The 24,698-nt window shown below is 50.9% G+C and overlaps 1 protein-coding gene across 1 annotated transcript; it reads left to right on the top strand.

Moving 5' to 3' along the window:
• Positions 1-1,375: 1,375 nt before the first annotated feature.
• Positions 1,376-24,190, top strand: POMGNT2 (protein O-linked mannose N-acetylglucosaminyltransferase 2 (beta 1,4-)). The gene is made up of 2 exons (XM_080815753.1): positions 1,376-1,626; positions 21,869-24,190. Exon 2 carries the CDS (start codon positions 21,974-21,976, stop codon positions 23,714-23,716), a length of 1,743 nt encoding a protein of 580 aa, XP_080671879.1. The 5' UTR covers positions 1,376-1,626; positions 21,869-21,973; the 3' UTR covers positions 23,717-24,190.
• The last annotated feature ends 508 nt before the right edge of the window (positions 24,191-24,698 follow it).

Raw genomic sequence — 24,698 nt, forward strand, 5'->3', positions numbered from 1 at the left:
AACCCTCTTACACTGTTGGTGGGAATGCAAACTGGCGCAGCTACTCTGGAAAACAGTGTGGAGGTTCCTCAAAATTAAGTTGAAAATAGAACTGCCCTAGGATCCAGCAACTGCACTACTAGGTATTTACCCAAAGGATAAAAAAAAAAAAATACTGATTCGAAGGGATACATACACCCTAATGTTTATTTATAGCAAGTTTAACAATAGCCAAATTATGTTTGAAAAAACCCAAATGTCCATCAACTGATGAATGGATAAAGAAGACGTGGGGTATATGTGTGTATATATGTGTATATATGTGTATATATGTGTGTGTGTATATATATGTATATATATATGTGTATATATATGTGTGTGTATATATGTGTGTGTGTGTATATATATGTATATATACATATACATATATATACACACACACACAGTGAAATGTTTCTCAGCCATAACAAAGAAGGAAATCTTGTCTTTTGCAGTGATGTGGTTGGAACTGGAAAGTATTATGCTAAGCAAAGTAAGTCAGTCAGAGAAAGACAAATACCAAATGATTTCACTCATATGTGGAATTTAAGAAACAAAACAGATGTACATGGAGGCGAAAAAGAGAGGCAAACCAAGAAACCGAACTGTAAAGAATAAACTGAGCAGTAGTACTCAGGGGGTTGGGTGGGGAGATGGGTTAAATAGGTGTCAGGTATCAAGGAGGACACTTGTGATGAGCACTGGGTGTTGTATGTAAGTGATGTATCCCTAAATTCTACTCCTGAAGCTGTATTACGCTGTATATTATTACACTGTATGTTAACTAACTAGAATTTAAATAAAAATTTGGAGAAAGAAAAAAAGAAATGTCTCATAACGGGGGTGCAGGTAGTAATGGTTGGTGAACATATTTAAATGAGTTAAATTCTCCTTTATCCTAGTAAAAAGCCAAGAGGTCTAAAATTCATAAATCCAGAAATAGGGTTACATGTGTATTTTCAGAGTGGGCGGCACTCATATGCAGCAGCCATAAGAGTTGGGAATGTTTGCCATTTTAGGAAGGTCTGAACTGGTATGGGATGGGATGGGATGGGGAACTGGATAGGGCTTTTGTATTTATTTGTATTTGTAGTAATAGATGTTTTTAAAAACATGTGGTGTATTTTGATTTTGTAAATGATATCTGACTGTTGGTTTAACTTGAATTTACATTTATTATCAAGACTCCTATAATTGTAAAAAATCTAACACCACGTAAAACTGTGACTCTCACGGGAAGAGACTACAACTTCCAGGATTCCGTGGGTTGAAGCGGTAGGGTGTTCTCGGAGACAAACTACAATTCCCAGAATCCCGCAAGACAAGGGGGTGGTTCTGGCCTAGGGTTGGGGCCGCTGAGTCCGCAAGCGTGCGCTCTTGCAAAGGCTGCCGCGCCGGGCTCGCCAGCCGAGCAGGCGCACGGCGGGCACCCGCGAGCCCGGCGGCCGCGGACGGGACGGTGCCTCGGGACCTGCCCTCCCTGTCTGGGCCTCCCGGTCTTGTAGCGGGAACAGGAGGAGGCGGCGGCAGCTGTTTGGGCCAAAGCCGGGTCCGCCGAGGGCCCACCTGGACGCTTGAGCCCAGCGGAGCTCGGCCTGCGGGCTGCAGGTGAGACGCGCGCCGGGGGCTAGCCCGGGCTCCGCGACACCCCTGGGCTTGGAGTTGAGGGATCGGCCCCAGACCTCCCGAGGGAGGGATCAGCGGGAGCGTCGGGCCCTGGGGTAAAGAGGAGCCCAGGGAAGTTTGCAGAACCAAGAAGTGACGGGTGATGTGGACTGACAGAGGCGCGGGATGGGGGCGGGGGTGAGGATAGGTGGACCCTCGGGGTCCCGCTGCCGCGGGGTCCGTGCTGCCACCCCCAGGCGCGCCCGTTGAATCTCTTAGCTCTTGGCTGGCACTGGCAGCAGGTCCTCACACCCTTCATCTTGGGAGTGGAATAGCGCGCTTGGCTGGGAGCCAGCGACGTAGGCGGAGGGGGCTTGGGCCCCCGGAGCTCCCTTGGAAGGCAGTACCTGGGCAGGCCTGCGGCTGATCGCTGGGCTCTTTGGGGGTGATAAGCGCCCGGTGATAAGAGCCTGCCACGACTTGCTTGACAGTGCCAGGGTAGCCTTTGGAGGGACCCACTTGGACTCCTGACCCCGTGCAGGTGGGTAGACCCCATCTCCTGGTCACTGATGAGAATCCTCTACTAAGATCTAGGGTCCTCAGGCCAGAGCCCTGCACCTGGTGGTGGGCAGCTAGGGTCTGCTTACTTACTCTCAGAGACTACTCTTGGGGGAAGCAAGGCCCAGCACAGGAAAGGTTATGGGGTGAGCTTGATAGGACTTAGTGGCTAAGAACACAGACAGAACAGAGTTTATTCACCAAATGTTTACTGTTACATGTGCTGGGCATTCAAATCCTGGCTCTCATTTATTAGCTTGAGCTAATAAGTGCCCTTGAGCAAGTTACTTATCCTTTCTGAGCCTCTGTTTCTTCCTCTGCAAAATTGGGATGAAAGTACCTTCATGACAGGCTTGCTGTGAAGATTACGTGAGATAATGCTGTGCAAGTCCTCAGTCCAGTGTTGGTACACAGTGGATGTGCAGCAGATGGTAGCACTTGTGGTTGCTGAGATAGCAAATGTTAGAGGTGAGGCTGGAACCCAGGTCCGTCTTTGTACTGGAACTAGCTGCTCTCTCTGCCTCTCACGGATCTTGGAGATCTTCCAGTTCATCCTTTTCACATTACAGAGGAAGCATCTGAGTCCCAGTTAGTGCTAGAGCCAGAAAAGAACACGGGTCCCGTTTTCCCCAGGGATGGCCAGCCTTGGGCCCCAGGAGGGTGAGGAGAAGTAGAGAGTGGAGATCTTCAGCAAAGAGGAGGATGGGGTGCTGGTGACGGAGTTCCCCTAGACCACCCTGTGGCCATGTGAGCATCCTGGTGGCCTGAAAGTGTTAGTGACAGAGCAGCTGCAGCAGTGTTCAGACTTTCCTTCTGGTTGGGAGTTCTTGCTCTGAGCCAGGCTTTAGAAAATATTGAGCAACAAACAAAGGTTTCTAGTGCATATGGAGCTAATTGGAAAATTAAATTACCAAATGTTCCATTCCCCAAGGGTCTGCGGCACTCTTAGTTTGGTTGTTAGTGGATACTCTCCCCCAGGACCTGCCTCACACCTGATAGGTGTTTTTTTTTTTTTTTAAAGATTTTATTTATTTATTTGACAGACAGAGATCACAAGTAGGCAGAGAGGCAGGCAGAGAGAGAGGAGGAAGCAGGCTCCCTGCTGATCAGAGAGCCCGATGGCGGGGCTCGATCCCAGGACCCTGGGATCATGACCTGAGCTGAAGGCAGAGGCTTAACCCACTGAGCCACCCAGGTGCCCCTGATAGGTGTTTTTAAATTGGGTAAAATAATGAATATGAAAGGCATAGCCCACAAATGTCAGCATAGGCTTTGGAGTGAGACTTGGGTTCGAATTCCAGTCCCACCACTTCATAGCTGTGTGACGTTGGGTGATTCACTTAACAACTATGCCTGTACTTCCTGAAATGTGGGATGAAATCGATAGCACTTATTTTAGATTTGTAGGAGGGAATAAATGAGGTTGTTCATCTAAAGCACTTGGCGCTGTTTCTGGCATAGAGTAAGAGCCGCTGAATGGGCTGTAGAGCATTATTATGATAATAATAATACTATAAATACTATAGGCATTGTTTTGCCTATAAAGTAGGTATAATTGTGTTGGTTTTTCACACCAGGAAAAGGAGACTTGCAAGGGTTAAGAATTAGTCCAGGCAGACACAGAAGGACAAATAATACATGCTTTCACTTATGGGTTGAATCTAAAATAGCCGGACTCATAGAAGCAGAGAGTGGAATGGTGGTTGCCAGGGACTGGGATGAGCGGGAACAGGGAGGCATTAGTCAAGGCTCTAAAGTTTCAGGTATACAAGACGACTAAGTCCCAGAGACCTACTGTACAGCTTAGTGCCTGTGGTTAACATGATTGTACTATTATGCTCTAAAATTTGCTAAGATGGTAGGTCTTATGTTAAATATTTTTATCACAAAAAAATAATAAGAGGGTGGGAGGAAACTTTTGGAGGTGATGGACAGGTTTATGGCATAGATTATCGTGATGGTTTCACAGGTGTATACCTGCTTCTGAACATCAAGTTTTACACGTTAATTATGTACAACTTTTTTCTGTCAAAAAAAAAAAGAAGAAGAAGAAGAATTGGTCTAGGATCTTGCAGCTGCTAAGTGATGGGACAGGAGCTCACTTCTGGCATTTCAGCTGGAGAACTAGTGCCATTTACTTCTCTGCAGCCTGTGGTCCTCCCAGTTCTTGAGGCTCGGCTGTGACCGGAGGGGTGGGGGCGAGGCCGGGTGGCCAGAGGGCAGCCTCCAGCATCGCAGCAGGGGGGTCTTCAAGGTGGGGACCCTACAGTCTGACTGCTTGTGCTTCCTCTCTGTGCCTGAGGTTGGGTGAGGCTGGAGGCCACATCCACTGAGTGAGCCTGGGGGATGAGGGGTTAGGAAGCAGTGCAGCCCTGTGGCCCCTGGACTTCAGGGCTGGCGAAGGGCGCCATCTGGGTGAGGCCTGCAGAGCTTCATTCTGAGAAGAAGTGATCTTGTTTAAGGGCCAGGAAGAGTTCTTCTCTGGGCCTGATCTCTGCCTTTGGGAGGAGGGCCACCCAAGAGCCATGGGTGTGAGGACAGGGAGCTCTGGACTGACAGCACCTGCTGTTCTAATCTCGGCAGCCTTTGAGAGCTCAGCTGCCCTGGCCGCTGCCTCTCTCAACCTCTTTTATAAAGTAAAGAGATGGAGCAGATCATTTCTAAGGGCTCTTTTGGCTCTAAAAATAGAAGGTTTTGTCACTTTAAATTGGTGGATTAACCCTCTCAGCCCAGCACCAGGGCAGGTGGGATAATTATCACCCCCCTGTGTTACCCAGACTTTCCTTGGGGCAAGAGGATGGCCACAGCTCCCTTGAGCTGCCTGCCACCATGGGTGTCCCTGCCTGGCCCCGTGGGGAGGAATTACACAAGGAAGCAGTGGGTTGCTAAGTTACAGTGGTGGGCCTGTGGGTCTGCGTTCCCGCAGTCATCCACACCTGCTCTGCCCTTGAGTGACAAAAACTCATTGCCTTGACATCTGCCTTGCTTCTCTGTCACTGACTCTACCGCTGAGTCTGAAGCACGGTGAATAAGACCCCCTGGTCGTCAGATATAGGTTTGTATCCTGGGGCCCTTCTTGAGCTGTAAGACCTGGAGCAAGCATCTTAATCTCACTAAAATTTGTTTTTTTTTCATATTAAAAGAAAACAAAGCTAATCCTAGTACCTACATTGCAGGGCTTTTGTGAGCCTTAACAGAAAAGGGGCAGGAAAGGGGCCTAGGGTGGTGCCTGGTACACAGTAGGTACTCAATAAAGGAAGCTGGTGGTAGCATTAACTGCCACCCCCTGCCCAGAAGTCAACACCCTCTTTTCCTGAGCTAGCCAGGACAGCCCTTCCATTTTTGTCTGGATTCCCATGTCCTCACTGCTGCCTGTGCAGGGCCCGACCTCTGTCAGAGAATCAGACGTTTCACTGCCATTGGTAGCCTACCATCAGTACAATCTTAATGCTAAGAGTTGTCCCTTTTCTCCATTTTGAAAGCATAACAGAGTGCCCCTTCCAGGCTGGACACTGGGTACTCAGCCATGAGCCAAGCGTCAGGGGGAGGCTGGAGCGTTTGGTCTGCCGAATTGCCTCTATTACCATTATTATTGCAATTATCAGGAAGGCCTGTGTCAGGTTATTTTCAAAGGAAAGGGAAAAAAGAAATAAACAAGAGATTAAAAAAAAAAAGGCGCTTTAGAAATGGAGGCAGATAGAAGGGTGCTGCCAATTTGCCCCTGAAAACTGCTTCACTCAGCTCCTGGAGCAGCCAAATATTATGAGAACCCCATGGCCTTAGTGCTCCCTCCTTTCTAGGACCCCCTCCATTCCAAGAAGCGCTGGACGCAGGTGTCCATGGTGCTGCCACACCTGCAGGCAGAGAGCCGGGCAGCTGGACGAGAGGCTGCCAGCCACGGTGGCTCATCTTCTGTGGCTGGTCACCCAGCGCTGGGTGCAGGGTCCACTTCTGGGGGGCTCTGGCCAGCTCCAGACCTGGGCCTCGAAAAGCCATGCATTAGAGCCTTGGGGTCTAAGAAGGCATAAATGCTCTGGGAGTTTTAGGCCTAGGGCAGGAGGCACAAACTCCCACACTCACTGGAGCCAAGAGCCCATGGGGCTAGCGAAGCGGGGCGTTGGCCCTGGGACTGGAAGGCCGGATGCCCAGATGAAAGATCAAGCTGAGGAAGTTCTGGCAGGAAAGTGGCCTGGTGCTACCTCCTTGTCTCAGCCAGCTCCAGCTGCCATACCAACGTGCCACCGCTGGGGTGACAAGCAGCAGACAATTATGTCTCCTGGGTCTGGAGGACAGAAATCCGAGCTCAAGGTGCTGGCAGGTGTGGATTCTCCTGAGGCCCCTCTTCTTGGTTTGCAGATGGCTGCCTTCTCACTGTGCTTTGTCACGCTTTTTGTGGCTGAGTCACTATGTGCTCTGTGCCCCACACCAGCTGGGTCCTAAAATCTGGTGCCCAACGTAGAGAAGGCAGAGAACAATAAAGGCAGTGATAATTGCAACCACTGAGTTTCTGTGCCCTGGCAGGCTGAGGAGATGAGGGCCAAATGGTGCCTGGGCTGTTGGCATAGGCAGTGTTGATATGCTTGGTGTTCAAATCCTGACTTCACTCCATACAACCTGAGGCCCTTGGGACTCATGTACTTAGCTCCACCTGGCCTCTGTGTCCTGATGTGCAGATGGGGAATACGTGACAGTGCTAGGCTAACCCCTTAGGGTTGGCTTGAGGATGATGTACAGCGGTTTCTAGTACACTGCCCACATATAGTCTGCAAGGTGGCCATGGCTGAAGTGGTTAATTTCATGCTGGGGACTGGCTGCTTGGAGGCTCTCTTCCCAGGGGAAGGGAGGCAAGTCATTAGGAAGACTGAGCAAAACTGGGAGGGATGATGAATGTACCCCAAAGCCATTGGGGAGGTTCAGTCCCTTTAGGAATGATTTGGGGCTGTATGGCTGGCCTGGTACCTGTGTGTCATTCATTGTTAATTTGAGGAACTTTGATGAAATGTGATTCTGACAGCTGATGTGTTTTGAGGCCTATTCAGGTACTTTCCGTGTATTACCCCATTCTCACAGCCCTATGGAGGTTATTATTCCCATTTCACTGATAAGGGCATTGAGGCTTGAGGTGTTAAAACGGCTTCATGCCTAGGGTCTGAAGGAAGGTGAATGTGAGCCGGGTGGCCCGGGAAGAATTCTTGGCCACGACCATCAGGGAAGAGGGTTGAAATCTCCGAGGCAGTCTTGTGCCCCGATGCCTGCACTTAGCCCAGATTGGGTGCGCTGAGGTGGGTGGGAGATCAGCCAGGCTTTCTGGCTTCCTAAGCAGATCCTCCTGTTACCCACCTGACCGCAAGAGCCGTGGAGGCAGGGATTTTTAGGTAAGGCTAGGTGACCGTGCATTGGGGTGGCGCAGGGAGTGATCAGACGAGGAGTTGGGGTGGCCCCACTGAACCAGGAAGGCCTGTGGTGTGCGCACAGTGCATCCCAGGCTTCCCCGACATTCCTGGGCCGGGAAGAGGGCATCCTGCGGTGACGCCCCACCCCGGCCCCCGCAAGGAAGCACACAGGCCCTTCTGCCGCAGCAGCTGTGTCCCATCAGGTTTGAACAGCAGTCTCTTGATCCCCCTCGGCCACAGTAGGAGCCTTGAGGACATTTTTTTTTTCATGTTTGTGTCTTTTGCACATACTTTAATTTGGGCTGATGCAAAGCCTCACTCCCCCATTCCCTTCATGTCCTCTTAAGACTTTGGACTGAGGTTCATGAGTAAATATACATACGACTGACAGAGATGCATACAGATCATCTCTGCCCCGCGGTACCTGGTACCTTCGCTCAGGGAGAGTCAGCGGGATGCTAAGGAGGGACTGGCGCCTGTGCGGGGGAGGGGCTAAGGGGCGGGGCTAGGGGGCGGGCGTGTTGGGTGGCGGTGGCAGCCCTCTTGCTTGGTCAGTGACTCTGCCCTATTGGTCGTTAACTAAGTTCCACGTCATGCCTGTCCACGTCTGAGCAAAGCCTGTTTTTTTTTTTTTTTTAAGATTTTTATTTATTTATTTGATAGAGATCACAAGTAGGCAGAGAGGCAGGCAGAGAGAGGGGGAAGCAGGCTCTCCACGGAGCAGAGAGCCCGATGCGGGGCTTGATCCCAGGACCCTGAGATCATGACCCGAGCCGAAGGCAGAGGCTTTAACCCACTGAGCCACCCAGGTGCCCCACAAAGCCTGTTTTTGAGAGAATGAAGGAAGGAGTCTAAGAACCTTCTCCACGAATGACTCCAGGGCACAGCTTTCCACCGTGGGCCAGGGATCCAGGCCTCAGCAGATATTTCCAGGAGGAGTTTCCTTTGGGGATCTCTTCAGAGCTTGAGTCTGCCGGAAGATGGGAGCTTGGGGCCAGTGCCCTGTCCCTGTGTTGCCCCAGAGCCTTGTTCTGTGTGAACATGTGCAGCCTTCCCTGCCTTCTCTTCTTGCTCCTTACTCTTCCTGGGGGGCCACTGCACCCGACCAGGCTTTGGCTGGGGCAGAGTGATTGACAGGTAATTTGAGACAAGGGTGGTCTCCTCCATAATACTCGACATACTCTGGTCCATAATACCCTTTTCGGGGCCTCCGTGCCAGGGAGTAGGCCTGCTGGAAACAGCGCGATCCAGGCTGTTGGTGCAGAACCTTCAGAGTCCAACAGGGACTGCCTTGTCCGCGTAACAAGTTTATTTCCAAAGAACACAGGTTAACAATCAGGCTTTGGCCACACAAGTGGAAAAGGTGCCACCGAGGTCATTTCTGTTGAGGAGTAGAATCAAGGTTTGGGCCGGCCTTTGGTTTGTTTCCTTCCCCCTCCCCCCAACCCGACCCCAGCCAGGATGGCTCTTCATCTGCCTCCGGGTACGGACTTTGGTGGAGGAGGCAGCAGAGATGCTGCCCTTCCTTTTCCAGCAGCCTTGTGCCTTGTGTGGAAAAGTTGTATCCTCTCAGACGGCAGACAGGACTTAGGAGAATCTGGGGCAGGAGAACGACCCGTCTCTTCTTCTAGAAGATAAGTTTAAAGAGAAGTTGGCTTGAGTTGGGGTGCCCGTTTGCATGGGCAGTGGATTTTTATTCTGCATGGTCTTTATTATATGTCTGGAGGTCAGAGCGGGCTTATATTTGATAGTTGGCAGTCATCTGGGGATCCGTTCCAAGTGCAGGTAGGGTGTTGGAACAGGAGGCACACCACGGGGCGTCTGGCTGGGGATCCCGGGGTGATGGAGAAGCCTTGTCATGTCCACTCAGGGCAGGAGCGAGAGGGGTCGTGGGCAGCGGTGGTTTTTCCAAGTTTCATTCTCTCTGCTTTCTAAAGGAAAAACAAGCATACAAGGCCGGGGGTTGTTGGGTCCTTCAAGGACCCATGGAGAGGCACTAAACAGTGGGTCAGACTTCAGGACTGGACACAGCTGTCCTGTCAGCCACACAGGCCGCAGTCCTGCAGAAGGCAGCAGCTTGGCTGAGTGTTTCTTCTAGTCTCCCAAGCCAGGAATAGCGACCTGAGTTCTCCCTCAACACCCCCATCTCCCTACCACTGCCCTGCTGTCACCAAGACTGGTGGCCTCTCCAGGAGCACTGAAAATTGGCCTGGAGAAAGGGGACATCATGGGATCCATTGTCCAGGAAGCAACGTGGCCCAATTATTCTTCACCATTTTGAACTTCCTCCTAGAGTTTATTATCCAGAAACATTTTGAAACGGTGATGGAAAAGGCTGCTTTCATCTTCTTCTAATGAGCTCTTTGCCTCCATCCGTATCTTTTGAAAACTCTTCTGAATGTTTTGCCTGATCCTTGAGCTCTGCTGGCTTACACAGCTGCTGCAGTGCAGTTGGGGGTCAGGGGAAGGGGGAGTAAGGGAAACAGACTGAAAGGACTTTATAATAACCACTGGTTGCCCAAGTACCTGTTGGCTTTTTCCTACTGCACTTTGGCTACTTCACGGCAGGGGGAAATGCAAGGTGGTTTTTCACCTGTCTCCACGTGGCAAAATACAGTTATGACTATGTTAGTGCACTTTCCTCCAGAAGTAAATCCTGAGACAGAGATGCAAGTACAGGAGATTATTAGCACTCCTTCCTTTTTTAAAAAAAATTTTATTTATTTATTTGACAGACAGAGATTGTAAGTAGACAGAGAGGCAGGCAGAGAGAGGAAGGGAAGCAGGCTCCCTGCTAAACAGAGAGCCCGATGCGGGGCTCGATCCCAGGACCCTGAGATCATAACCTGAGCCGAAGGCAGAGGCTTTAACCCACTGAGCCACCCAGGCACTCCTTCCTAATAGACATGATTAAGGGACTGAAGAACTGAGACCAGGGACGGGGAGGAGGAGGCGTGCATCAAGCCAGTGCCCACTCCGGGCAGTCACCCCATCTGTTAGGGAGCTCTGGAGCCAGTGTAGAGCATGCCTTAGAACTCTCCAATCTGGACAGCATGGGAATGGGGAATTCATTAATTCATTCATTCACTCACACACTCATATTTCAGTACCAGGAGAGTTAACATGCAGTGTTGTAAAGTGATTCAGCTGTTCCATGGGAGGGGTAACTGTTCCCACCAGATGTTGGTTCAGGCTGCCTGGCTTGTACATGGTAAAGTTAGAAACCCAGGCGGTCCCTCCTCTGGGCCCCATGCTCCAACCACCACACGATTTCTAGTGAAATACTCTGTCTATCCCCAGAAAAATTCCCTTCCCATTTTCCCCCTTGGAAGGCAACTTGAGAGCCTCAAGGGCCCTGTGAGCCAGTCTGTATTTGTCCTGCTTTCTGTCTGCATTCTTCTGGCTGTCCTGGGGAGGGGTTGGTAACTTCGCATCTAACTAGGACCAGTGCCCCTCAGCCCCCAACTCCCCAGGCTCAGGCTCAAAGGCTGGCCTCTGCCTAGTTGCCTAGTTGCCCCACAGTGCCGCAGCCCCATGTTTCTTGGTTCCTGTAAGCTTGGCTCCAGCTCCCCCCCACCCCAGCTCTACTCCGAGCTTGCCTGGGATTGGCTACTGCACACACAGTCCCCCAGGTCCAGAGGAGAGGCCCGGCCCCTTCCTGCTGTGGCCCCACACCACACCCTCACCTGCCTGCTGCCAAGCTTACATTAGAGCACAGGGAGGCCTAGGAGAAGGGCAGGTGGCAGAATGCTCACCAGAGAGGTGCCCACTCAGGTCAGAGGTTGGTCTTTCCTGTCCCTTTTCCTCATTTCCCTGCAGGTCTTGCTCTTTGGTGTCCCCTGGGTGTGGCTGTTGTGGCTTTAGCTGCTGCTGGAAGCATTTCCGTCAGTGATGGGAGCAGAACACGCATCTGCTCAGACCCTGCTTGTCTGCCTCTCATCTCTCCGGGGAGGGCCATTTATCTTATATTGTCTAAATATTCATTTGTTACTTAGCCACTCTCTGGAATTCTGCCATTTGTAAATAGGGATTTGTTTGCTTCTTTATCCTTAACTTTTTGACTTTTTATTATGGAAAATGTTAAACAGACACATGAAAGGATCTTAGAAAGGCCCCCATCACCATTTTTCACAGTGATCTATTTGCTACCGTCTTATTCCATCTGTCTCCATACTTTTTTTGCTGAGGTATCTTTATTTTATTTTATTATTTATTTATTTATTTTAAGTAGGCTCCGTGCCTAATATAATGCGGGGCTTGAACTCACGACCCTAAGATCAAGAGTTGCACACTCTTCTGACTGCGCCAGCCAGGATCCCCTTTGCTAGAGTATCTTAGGACAAACCACGTATGTGTCATTTTACCTATGACCACTCTTATGTTCTCTTCTTTCTTAAGTTATCTAAATTTTTTAAAAGATTTTACGTATCTGAGAGAGGGCGAGAGAGAGTATGAGCAGGGTTGAGTAGGGTTGGCAGGGGAGAAGGAGGGGGAGAGGGGGAAGCAGACTCCCTGCTGAGCAGAGAGCTCAACGCAGGGTTCCATCCCAGGACTCCGAGATTAGGTCAGGACCTGAGCTGAGATCAAGAGTCAGACACTTAACTGAGCTGCTCAGGCGCCCCTTATCTAATTTGTTATGACTTTTTACTTTGAAATAATTTGAGACTTACAGAAAAGTTACCATAAATGCTTCACTCAGCTGCCCCTGATGTTAAATCTTACATAACCACAGTGCCATGATCAAAAGTGGGAAATTAACACAGCACCACTACCTAAACCACAGACCTTACTCAGATTCTGCTAGTTATGCACTGACGTCCTTTTCTGGGTCCAGATTGCCATATTATGTTTCGTTGTTGTGTCTCCTTAGACTCCTTCAGTCTGGAACAGCTTCTCAGTCATTCCTGGTCTTCCGTGACCTTAACTCTTGAAGAGTCCTGGTCAGGTAATTTGTAGAATGCCCTTCTGGAATGGGTTTAATGTTTTCTCTACTAACTTATCTATACATTGTATTCAGAGCTAGCAGGGAAGCTAGACCCCGTTTCCCCTTTTGGACATACAGACTGAGGTGGTGTATTTCAGGTAAGAAAATCACAGAAGTCAGGTGCGCTTCTTAGGGCACCATATCAAGAGGTACATGGTGGCAGGAAATTGTTCCCGGTGATATTAACATCAGTTACTTGGTTTAGGGGCTGTCTGCCAGGCCTCTGTATCATGAAGTTTTATCTTTCCTTTTTTCTTTCTTTCTTTCTTTTTTTCTTTTTTTTGTACCATAAACTTTCTGTTTTTGCCTTTGTAACAGATATGTATCTCCCAGGGAGATTGTTTGAGAGGATGCAAATATCCTATCTCTCATACTTCCACCCACTAATTTTAGCATCCAGTAGTGGATCTTGCCTGAGACCATTATTACTGTGATGCTTGCCAAATGGTGATTTTCTATTTCCATCATTGCTTCTGCTTGTATTAATTGGAGTTCTACTGTAAGAAAGATCTGTTCCTTCTTCCTTATTTATTCATATCAATATTGACTCATGCATGCTTATTTTATTCTGTGGGTTATAATCCATAACTATTGCTTTTTAATTTCATTACATTGCCCCAAATTTAGCTCCTTCAGGTTAGCTCCTGAGCCTTCTTGATATGTCCTCATCACTTTTTGAGAACTTACATTCTGGTAGTACAAGATGTTCCCAGCAACTCTTGTATTTTCCCTGCCTGAGCCGTGGAAACAGTGATTTTTCCACAGAGCCCTGGTTCCCGAGAGGGGATGATGTTAGGAAGCAAGACCTGCATGCCAGGCATGCTGTCCCTGCTCCCAGGCGCTCCTGTGGGTCAGAACTAGGAGCTGTATGTATGTGTGTGCACCCCTCACTCCCCCTGCCCCCACAGCTCTTCCTTCTTCTCACACTCCTCCTGTCATGTCAGCCTGGGTCTTTCCTCAGTTCCCTGGCCCAGATCTGAGCTAAGGTCTCCAGAGTAGCCTCCCCAGCTTCCCAGTGAGACACCCTGCCCTTCTGGCCTCTCCTGACCTTGAGGATGGATGAACTCCCCCTCCCCCCTACCCCCGGGCTTCTTTCTGTGTCTTTTTGTTTCTCATCAGAACCCGCAGCTGTGGTCCTGTCATGCTCAGGACGCAGGTGTTCCCTTCTGAGCAGTCTTGTATGTCCGTACCACGGTTGTGGTACGGATAGTTGGCGCCCGTGGTGGAACCATGGGACACGGTCAGAATTGGTCAGGTATCAGTAAGGTACCGTGATTCAACCTAATAGCGAAGTAGTTCTTCTTTGGGGCTGCCTGGAGAATTCCATGGGGTGGGGGTGGGGGGCCACATGTTTTTGTAAACGTATATGCAGCCATATGATTTTACATATGCAGATATAGATACAAAATACCAACTTCAGAAGGTAAAGGTTGATGAAATCTTTCAATCTTGGGGTGGAGCTTGCAGAAAATTTCTTATGAATGAGGCATGCTTGGGGAAGGGGATGTTGGGCTTTACAGGTTGGTATGGAACATGAAAGAGTTTCTCTTTTTTATCAGTGGGCCCTTAGGTTTGAAAAGACAGGGAAACACTGATGTTTAAGCACATTTCTTGGCTGTAGGTTCTGGGCTTGCAAAGACCTTCCCCTGGAGATTAACAGGGCTGATGGGAACACAGGCAAACCCCAGCCAGGAAGGTAGCTGCCTGCACCCTCTCCTCTCATTCTGGGGCTGGACCAGAAGTTCTCTGCTCTTGTTCTGTGAAGGCCTTGAAGACCTGCGTAAAGGACATGGGGTTCATGGGCTCTCAGGATAGCTGTGACTTTATCCTCTTCCCTGCAGGCCAAGAAGACCCAATGGGTCTGGGTGAGTGGGAGTTCTATTAAAGGACTAGTTTTGAGTTCACGGGAATTTATTTCACCTAAGTCATCTGCAGACTTCGGGACTTGACTTGCCATAAGGAACATGCTCCTTGTACCACTTCATGCAGAGCTCCCTCTCTGGGGACCCCCTTCTTCTCTCCCACAGGAGTGGAGAGACACCGAGGCTGGGAGCTTGTCACTGGGTTTTCTACCTCTGTTCTCCCCCATATCCACGCTACTCTGCTCAGAGACCTTCAGTAGCTCCCCTTTGCCTAGAGGGTAGAGTTCATATTTCTTGACCTAGCATCAAGGCCATTGACATCCAGGCCTTAGCTGATTTTTCCAAGTCTCTCTTCTGCTTTTCCTCTGTGTGAACCATCTACCTAACCAGACCGGACTGTGTGGTCTCCTCCATCTTTGGATGCCCTCTCCCCACTACCTCCTTTCTTTCTACCCTGGAGATGACATTTCTGGTTCCTCTGAAAGCTCCAGGGAATGGCCAAACCAGAAGGACTCATTTCTTCCTCAGAGGAAGCCTGCAGGGCTCACCAGAGCCCCACCTACTGCCTATGCTGTGACACTAAGGTTACCTTAGTGTCCACATTCCCTACCCCATGGAACCCGTGTGGAAAGTTGTAGCTCCACTTGGCCCCACAATGAATACGCTTGTTTTCTAATTGCTAATACAAGAGTTTCTCGGAGGGCTTTGTTTACTCAAGTCAGAAGGGTCGTGGGGAAGCTGATGCCAAATAGCGCCACTAGGTTAGAGCAGAGCTCAGATGCAGAAGGCACAGGCCAGACCCCCATGCGTTTGCTTCCTGCACAACAGCCTGTAAAGACGTTCTCCTCAGGTTTTCTTGGTTTGGAGAAACCAAAACTGAGCTTGATAATCAGGAAAGCTCACAGCAGGAAGTCCAGGCATGTAGGGCTCCAGGACATCAGTGGGGCCCTTTGTCTCTTTCCTCCATCACGCTGTCCTTGGCATCCTTGCTTCACCGTCCAGCTGGTCAGCAGATGGCAGGCGGCAGCCTTGGGACAGCTCCTCCTTTCCTCTCCAGTGGGTGGGAACATGGACTGTGACTCCTCCCCCTTTGCTCTGTTCAGTTCTACTCCAGCAGTGGCCTCCCCTGGGCCAGTAATTGGCTCCAGAAGCATGCTCTCTGCTGATCAGCCCTCTGGAGGTGGGAGGTCGATCTTGGCTTTGTTTGCACCTCGTCAGTATCAAGGAAAGGGCTGGCTCCTGGCCAAACCTGGAATTTTATTAGGCAGGGGAAAGGGGCAGGAAGCCTGGGTAGAAACAATGTCCCCTCTGTCACTTATTAATACACTTGACTTGGAAACCCAAGGAGCAGAGCTGGTGACCCATCTGGCCCAAGGTACCAACAGGTGACAGCATATCTTGTCTTGGTCTCCATTTTTGGGAGGAATCTTCTTAGATTTAAAATGCTTTGTTTCAAATGACTGTAATGAAAAGTGACAGGTCCCGCCTCAGCAGGCGGTCAGCTTTTGCTTCCAGTCAGATGAAGGCAGTCAAGTATGTCCAGAAGGTTTTAAAATGCCAGACTTCATCGTGCATCCCCGTGGCCCTTCATTAACCATCTGATTCCCCAATTATTTTTCTTTTCCCTTCTGCTAGACACTCATTAGTTTGAACCTGATCGTGTGCAGTTGCACGCAGTTGCAGAAGTAGTCGGCTCTCAGTATTCATGAGGTTCAACTATCACCTGATTTCTGACCTTCTCCACCACCCTGTGAAGTGGGGGCTGCACATTCACCTTCGCTGACAGGGAACCTGACTTCAGAAAGGCCACATGGTAAAGTCAGGGAGCTGGGTTTGAACCCGAGTCTTCTGGCCTTTTACCCTTAAACTTTCCTAGACAGCGCACATCCTCTCCCAGGAACTACTGACCACCTAATGCAGCGGGCACTCAGAGCCAGGTTGGTCTGGGGTGTGATGTGAGATCTCCTGGTGATCGGGTGTCTCCAGAAGAGCAAACCAGTCGGTCAGACTTACAGGAGTAAGATGGAGTTGGTGCCCTAAGCCCCAAGGCATGCGGACCACCCGTCTCCCCGTTCTAGGGAGAGTTAGCAGAAGGTGTGGCAGCGTTGGCAAGGGGAGGACTCCACAGGAGTTTCCTCGGGCAGAGGAGGCTGCAGGGGATGTTGTGGGCCTGCCCTCCTGAGCAGAGCTGTGCCCAAGGGGCTTCAGAGCAGCTATACACATATGATGTGGCCCGGCCCTAGAGGGAGGCGGCGGGATGGAGAAGCGGAGAGGCTGAGCTGCACGAGGAGGGTCTACCTTCACTAGACCCTGAGCTCAGAAGCTGTGCGGCCAGGCCTGCACCTGCCCTGTGGCTCTCCCCAGCCTATCTTCAGGAGGCAGCGCTCACCAGCTCATTAGGACGCCTCCATTTTTAATCCTGGCTGCATCACAGACTTGCTGGGTGATTTGGGACAAATTCTTCACCTCTCTAAAATGAAGACTTGCTTAGTGGTTGTTAACCTGAGTAATAGTGGAATTCCTTCCTGTGAGTGAAAAACCCCATTTTAAAATACATTTTTGTGGCACTCGTATGAGTTTCCTAGGGCTGCTGCAACACATTTAACCGTAGATGTGGTGGCTTAAAAGGCAAGAAATTTATTCTTGCAGAGTTCTGGAGGCTAGAAGTCTAAAATAAAGATATTGACAGGGCCATGCCCCCTCTGAAAACTCTGGGAGAGAATCCTTTCTTGCATCTTACTGTCTGGTGGCTCCTGGTAATCCCGAGCAGTCTTTGGTTTATAGCTACATCATTTGAGTCTCTTGTCTTTGCCCTCATGTGGCCATCTTCTCTGTTCCTCAGTGTCTTTTTCTGCCTCTTATAAGGACACTTTCATTAGATTTAGAGCCTCATCTAGATTATGATCTCGTCTCAAAATCCTTTACTAATTGTGTGCGTAAAGGCCCTATTTCCATATAACATCACATTCTGAGGTTCTGGGTAGACATGAATTTGGGGGGCATTATTCAACCCACTATAGTACCCCTAAATATAAGAAATTAAAGGCGCTTGGTTTTGCTTGGAGGTAAATGGGGGCCCAAGACCCTGGCCTCATGTCCTTGTTGCCTATCACCAGCCTTGGCAGCCTCCAAGAATCAGGTCTGCAAGCCACTAGGTAACCAAGGTTCCAGGAAGCCCTAGTTCACCATATCCCATGGTGATGAGACTTTGGACTTAGAATTTTGAATTGATGCTGGAATGAGTTAAGACTTTGGGGGCTATGGGGACTCATGGCCTGGTTCTTTGGTTAAGAGTCTCTTCTTGGTTTTTCTCAAACATGGCTGTACCCCATAATCACCTGGAAGCTTGGTAAAAAAGCAGATACCAATGAGACCTTGGGTTCTGGTCAAAATGGAGTGGACATGTGTATCGCTATCCAGGCACCATGCACTAAAACACAGGACTAAAAACACAGGACATTAGGTATAAAACATGAGAAGACTGAAAGGTAGAGAGAAGAATGTGGAACAACAGAGTGGTGAGTTCCTTGGGTTTTCTTTTTGCCTCCTGTGTATCCTAGACTGTGTGCTAAAGAAACCAACCCAGAAATGTCAGTGAGCATAGACCAGAAAAAGCCCAAGGGAAAGCTCACTGTCTCTCATCAAAGGACTGGAAAAGGAGCAGCCTTACAATACCTTTTTGACAATAGTACCCTATCCCTGTAAAACACCAGGAAAAATTGCTTCTCCCCCTCCTTCCAGCTTTAGTAAAGGCTGAATAGACAGACATCCATCCTTGCTTTGCAGTAACCAACCAGGTATCTCCCATCTTTAGCAAAGCACCCCCACCCTCCCACCATGGGGCTGGATGAGAAGCCTGGACTTTTACCACAACCCAGAGGTAAAAAGATCCCTTTTTATCCCCTTCCCTGCCACCACGGTCCCCTTGAGGTTTTACTGGAGCCTAAACTTGGACCCCCACCCAGTGGTGATGAGACTCCCCTACTGAGGCCAGCTGAGGAGCCTAGATTTCCACCCCTTCTCAACGGTTTTGCCGCATCTCTCACTTTCCCTGCCAGAGTGCTCTTGCTGGAGGCCAAGCAAGGAAGCGTGAATATCCCCCTACCCAACAATAGGGTCTGCACTCTCCCTTCCCCACCAGCATGGTTCTTGCAAAAACCTGCTGAAAGGGAAAACCTAATATAAGCTCAGGATAAGTCTCAGCAAAGAAAGAGAAGATAGAAGGAACTAAATGGAGATTTGAGAACTGAAGAATGTAGTAACCAAAGTAAAAAAAAAAATCACTGGTGGGCCCAGTAGAAGAATGGAGATGACAGAAGAAAGAACCAGTGAACATGAAAACAAACAGTAGAAATTATCCAATTTAAACCGTGAAGAGAAAATATACTGGGAAAACGAATTGAACAGAGCCTTAGACATCTCTAGGACAGTACTTTTTTAAAATTTAGCATTCGTGGACCTGGAGGCCTGATGACCAGGCTTCTGAAAAGGAGACAAAGGAACACTCTTCAGGGCCACGCGAGAGGAAGGACGTACTACGTCCAGAGAAGGGCGCTTCAGGTACAGTAGATTCCTCCTCAGAAACATGGCTGCCGGAGGGAGGCTGCCCAGCCTAAGCGTTTGTGTGCTGAGAGAAGGCACTGTCACGCCTAAGTTCTGTCCCAGTGAAAATATCCTGTAGGAAAGAAGGGGAAATCAAGACATTTTCTTCACCTGAAGGAACACCGGGAGAATTTGCTCTCAGCAAATTTCCCTAAGATGATGACCCAAGGATGTTCACCAGAGAAGTGATAACAGAAGAAAACCTGGAACATCAGGGACAAAGAAAGAACAGGAAGAGTAAAAATGTGGGTGAATATAATGAACTCTCCTTTCCCTCTTGAGGAGATTACACTTGACAGTTGAAACAAAAATTAGAGCACTGTCTGACGTGGATTTTGATGCATGTAGAGGAAACACTGAAGATAATTATATTATAAGGGAGGAGGGTAAAAGAGCCCAGATGGAGACCAGGTCTCTGTCTCAGTCAAGAGGTAGACTGTCACTACCAGTAGACGCTGCTAAGTTGCATATACCTTGTATGGTGCCGGAAGAAACCACTAGAACATCTGCACCAAGAAATACTCTCAGAAACACTGTACCTAAAAATGGAATTCAGATAATCTGCAAGAAGACAGGAAAATGAGACAGAGGAACAAAAGACGCAGATGCCTAAGCCTTACTCCAGACCTCCTACTGAGTCAGAACCTACCGGATTCCTGCCTGTGAATATCTGGTTTTAGCAAGGGCCTCTGGGGATTTCAGGAACCAGCCAGGTTTGAGAATCTGGTCTAGACCAGTTTTTATTTTTGTTTTTGTTTTAGAGAGAGCGAGTGAGCATGTGTGCGGGGGTAGCGGGGCAGCTGGGAGGAGCAGGGGGAGAGGGAGAATCTTCTCCAGGCTCAGCTTGGAGCCCAATGCAGGGCTTGACCTCACGACCCCTTATGACCTGAGCTGAAATCAAGAGTCAGATGCTTAACTGACTAAGCTACCCACGCGCCCCTAGACCTTTAAAATTTTTTTTTTTTTTTTTTTTTTTTTTTTTTTTTTTTACTAACATACAATGTATTATTAGCCCCAGGGGTACAGGTCTGTGAATTGCCAGGTTTACACACTTCACTCAGCATAGTACACACCCTCCCTGATGTCCATAATCCAACCACCCTCTCCCTACCTCCCTCCCCCTGGCAACCCTCAGTTTGTTTTGTGACATTAAGAGTCTCTTATGGCTTATCTCCCTCCCGATCCCATCTTGTTCTATTTATTCCTTTCCTACCCCTCCAAACCCCTCACATTGCCTCTCAACTTCCTCATGTCAGGGAGATCATATGATAATTTAGACCTTTTTTTTTTTTTAAACAGCAAATTGCCAACCCTGTTAGGTTGTAAAATCAATTAAGAGGAACATGCCCCCCCCCACCTTTTTAGAACAAACTTAATATACTGGACTAGAAAAGGAAACACTGGAGTACATTATAGCCAGTCAGAGTAATTCTTCGTGAAGTTTTGGGGGAGCAGTATAACATGTGCGTATGTATGAATGTGTGCATGCGGAACCGTTAGATGAGGGTCGCTGGAAGAGATGGTGCCCCCAGGAACGGCCTTCAGCTAGTGCCGGGGAGGAATTGGAAGGCGAATAGCCCAGCCTCTTCAGAATAGTGACCTGCTCATTAATGTGCCTGTATTGGCGTCACTCCTCCCTCCCACTCTCCTACAGGGATTTCTTTGGATAATGTCTCAAACTATTTTGGCTCAAATCCTTGTCTCCGATTCTGCTTCTGAGGGAAACTAGCCTAAGCCCCTGTCTTTTTCTGGGCAGGATTGTACTTTGATTTTTGTGATTGCAGGGAGAGGGAAGTTACAAGACCCCAAGAGTCCAAAGCTAGCCCCAAGGGAATAAAGGGGTGGCTCCAGTCCCACCCCAGGGCAGTGCTGGCCAGGCACCAGGGATTCCCCGGGCAGCTCCTATGAGGGCACAGGGTGAGACCCCTCAAATCTGAGCAGTCCTGGGCTTCAGAGCAAGAATGTTAGCTTTCCTGCTAGTGCAGGAAAATGGAGGAAACGCCACCAGCCCAGCCAGGCCTCTCTGCAGGCCTGCGTGTCAATGGTGCCGTCCAGATACAGTTCCTTCACTGGACCAGGGAGGGAGCAAATATCTACCCATCCTTTCATGGGAATCTAAAAGACAGAAGGCATGATTTCCAAACAGTAGCTTTAAGCAAGAGCAGACAATCCCCCACATCCCCTGGGCATATGTGCCATGGGTCCTAAGAAGGGGACACTGGGCTCCTGGTGTACAGCCTGGCCTCTGTGCCCACGTAAGGAAGAGTCCTTACCTCACAGGACCAGGAATGCCAGGCCCCTGGAGGGGACCCTCCCTGAGGCCTCTGGTCACAGATCCTCCATTGGTTAGCTCTTCCCGTAGCAGTGCTTCATACCAAACAGCCACAGGATTTCAGTGACATCCAACAGTGAGCACTCACCCAGCCCAGCTGTTTGCGTGTCGGGGTCACTGGCCAACCAGGGGTCAGCTGGGTTAGACTGGGCTTGGCTGCAGCAGCTCCACACTGCACTCCTGTCCCTCCTCCTGGAACCAGGAAGTTAGGCTGCACACCTTCTCCCCTCGGCAACGTCCTAAGTATGAAGGAGGCGGGGCCAGTCACACAAGCTCTCTTCAAGCCTCTGATCATGTTTTCCCTGATGACATTTCACTGACCAAAGCAAGTGATGGGGTCAAGTCCCAAGGCAGGGCGCAGGGATGTATACCGCCCCCACGGGAGCGGTGGGGAAGGGAGGGCGAGAATAAGCGGGGACGGTACGGGCACCGCGCCCGGCAGGAGCCCAAGGTGGCTGCGGACGGACAGATGGACAGATGGGGCCAACACTTTCCCTTTCCTTGTCTCCCGCAGGGTTGTGCTGGCGCTAGGGGCGCCCGCGGGGATGGGTAGAGCCGGCCAGGCCTGTGGCGCCGCCCGGGGGCTGTGCTGGCGCTAGGGCCCCACGGCGGCGTTAGGATGCACCTGTCGGCCGTGTTCAACGCGCTCCTGGTGTCGGTGCTGGCGGCGGTGCTGTGGAAGCACGTGCGGCTGCGTGAGCATGCAGCAGCGCTGGAGGAGGAGCTGGCCGCCGGCCGCCCCGCCCCGGAGCCCGCCCCCGCGCCCAGGATCGACTATCCCAAGGCCCTGAAGCTCCTGGCGGAGGGGGGCACGCAGATGGTGTGCAGCGGCCGCACGCACACCGACCGTGTGTGCCGCTTCAAGTGGCTCTGCTACTCCAACGAGGCCGAGGAGTTCATCTTCTTCCATGGCAACGCCTCGGTCATGCTGCCCAACCTGGGCTCCCGGCGCTTCCAGCCAGCGCTGCTCGACCTGTCCACCGTGGAGGACCACAACACCCAGTACTTCAACTTCGTGGAGCTGCCGGCCGCCGCCCTGCGCTTCATGCCCAAGCCAGTGTTCGTGCCCGACGTGGCCCTCATCGCCAACCGCTTCAACCCCGACAACCTGATGCACGTCTTCCACGACGACCTGCTGCCCCTCTTCTACACCCTGAGGCAGTTCCCGGGGCTGGCTCACGAGGCGCGGCTCTTCTTCATGGAGGGCTGGAGCGAGGGTGCCCACTTTGACCTGTACAGGCTGCTCAGTCCCAAGCAGCCGCTCCTGCGAGCGCAGCTGAAGGCACTGGGCCGGCTGCTGTGCTTCTCCCACGCGTTCGTGGGTCTCTCTAAGATCACCACCTGGTACCAGTACGGCTTCGTCCAGCCCCAGGGCCCCAAGGCTAACATCCTTGTGTCCGGCAATGAGATCCGGCAGTTTGCCAGGTTCATGATGGAAAAGCTGAACGTGAGCCACGCGGGGGCGCCCCTGGGCGAAGAGTACATTTTGGTTTTTAGCCGCACGCAGAACAGACTCATCCTGAATGAGGCAGAGCTGCTGCTGGCGCTGGCCCAGGAGTTCCAGATGAAGACTGTGACGGTGTCCCTGGAGGACCATGCCTTCGCCGACGTCGTGCGGCTGGTCAGCAATGCCTCCATGCTGGTCAGCATGCACGGGGCCCAGCTGGTCACTGCCCTCTTCCTGCCCCGTGGGGCAACCGTGGTCGAGCTCTTCCCCTATGCGGTCAATCCGGACCACTACACCCCCTATAAGACGCTGGCCACGCTGCCCGGCATGGACCTCCAGTACATAGCCTGGCAGAACACGATGCCAGAGAACACGGTCACGCACCCCGAGCGGCCCTGGGACCAGGGGGGCATCACCCACCTGGACCGGGCTGAGCAGGCCCGTATCCTCCAGAGCCGTGAGGTCCCGCGGCATCTCTGTTGCCGGAACCCCGAGTGGCTCTTCCGCATCTACCAGGACACCAAGGTGGATATCCCGTCCCTCATCCAAACCGTGCGGCGTGTGGTGAAGGGCCGGCCTGGGCCGCGGAAGCAGAAGTGGACCGTCGGCCTCTACCCAGGCAAGGTTCGGGAGGCGCGGTGCCAGGCGTCCGTGCAGGGCGCCTCCGAGGCCCGCCTCACCGTCTCCTGGCAGATCCCCTGGAACCTCAAGTACCTGAAGGTGAGGGAGGTGAAGTACGAGGTGTGGCTCCAGGAGCAGGGCGAGAACACTTACGTGCCTTACATCCTGGCCCTGCAGAACCACACCTTCACCGAGAACATCAAGCCCTTCACCACCTACCTGGTGTGGGTCCGCTGCATCTTCAACAAGATCCTCCTGGGACCCTTTGCAGATGTGCTGGTGTGCAACACGTAGCGAGCGTGCTGTGGCCAGGCCGCGGTGGGGGGCGGGGATGGCTCCCCCGGCTCAGTGCCCCGGGGCCCACTGGTGCCCTGCGGTGGCTTCTGGGAATTATTTATTTATCGAGCAGGCCTGCCCCTGGCCTGTGCCTCCGCGTCTTCTTACTGGGTCTAGAGTGTGACGTTCCCAGCACTTTTTGCACTGGTATAGTGGGACCCTCCCAACCCCCTTCTCCTATCCTGAGCCTCCGTACCCTGGAGAAGGTCCTCAGTGGGAGGAGGAAGAAGGAAAGTGAAAATCCTAAGGAGCCTCTGGCTGAGAGATCTTGCTGTACCCTACTGAATCTCTCTGGTTGATATCCAGATGTCTGGAAACTGTGAGTAAATAATGTGGTTGCTTGGGTGGGTGGTTCATCAGCTTCCATCATCATGAAATTCACCTGTAGCACAGTGAAGGTGTGTTTGGAACTTTCATTAAATGATTATAAACGTCTTGGTCAAGTCTTTTTTTATTTTTAAAATATTTTATTTCTTTCTTTTTAGAGGGAGAGTGAGAGAGCAAGAGAGAGCATGAGCAGGGAGCCCAATACTGGACTCAATCCCAGGACCCTGGGATCATGACCTGAGTGGAAGGCAGACGCTTAACTGACTGACCTATCTAGGCACACCTTGGGCAAGTCTTTTTATTGGGTAGTTGGAAGCAGGGCTGGTAGTCGGTGCCCGTGTGCTCTTTCATCCCAGCTATCAACCGAGGAGATGTGGCGATGGGCAAGCGGCGAGGACCGCGAAGTGGGGCAGGCTGGTTGCATTGCGTCTTGTGACTTGCCGGGTGTATGTCACTTTTCCCATCTAAGTGGGGTCCAAGTCTGGAAGCCTGGGGTCGGGTCTGCGGTGAAGAAGAGCACTGCCCACCAGGGGGCGCTCTTACGCTAAAGAGGACATCCGGCAGCCAGGACCACAGCCGACCAAACTGGGCATCCGGTTCGCTAAGAAGGACA

This window comes from Martes martes (assembly GCF_963455335.1).
Source record: "Martes martes genome assembly, chromosome: 1".
NCBI classification, from domain to species: domain Eukaryota; kingdom Metazoa; phylum Chordata; class Mammalia; order Carnivora; family Mustelidae; genus Martes; species Martes martes.

What these genes read in the sequence shown, in the direction of transcription:
- POMGNT2 (XM_080815753.1), top strand. Translation starts at nt 21,974, where the DNA reads ATGCACCTGTCGGCCGTGTTCAACGCGCTCCTGGTGTCGGTGCTGGCG.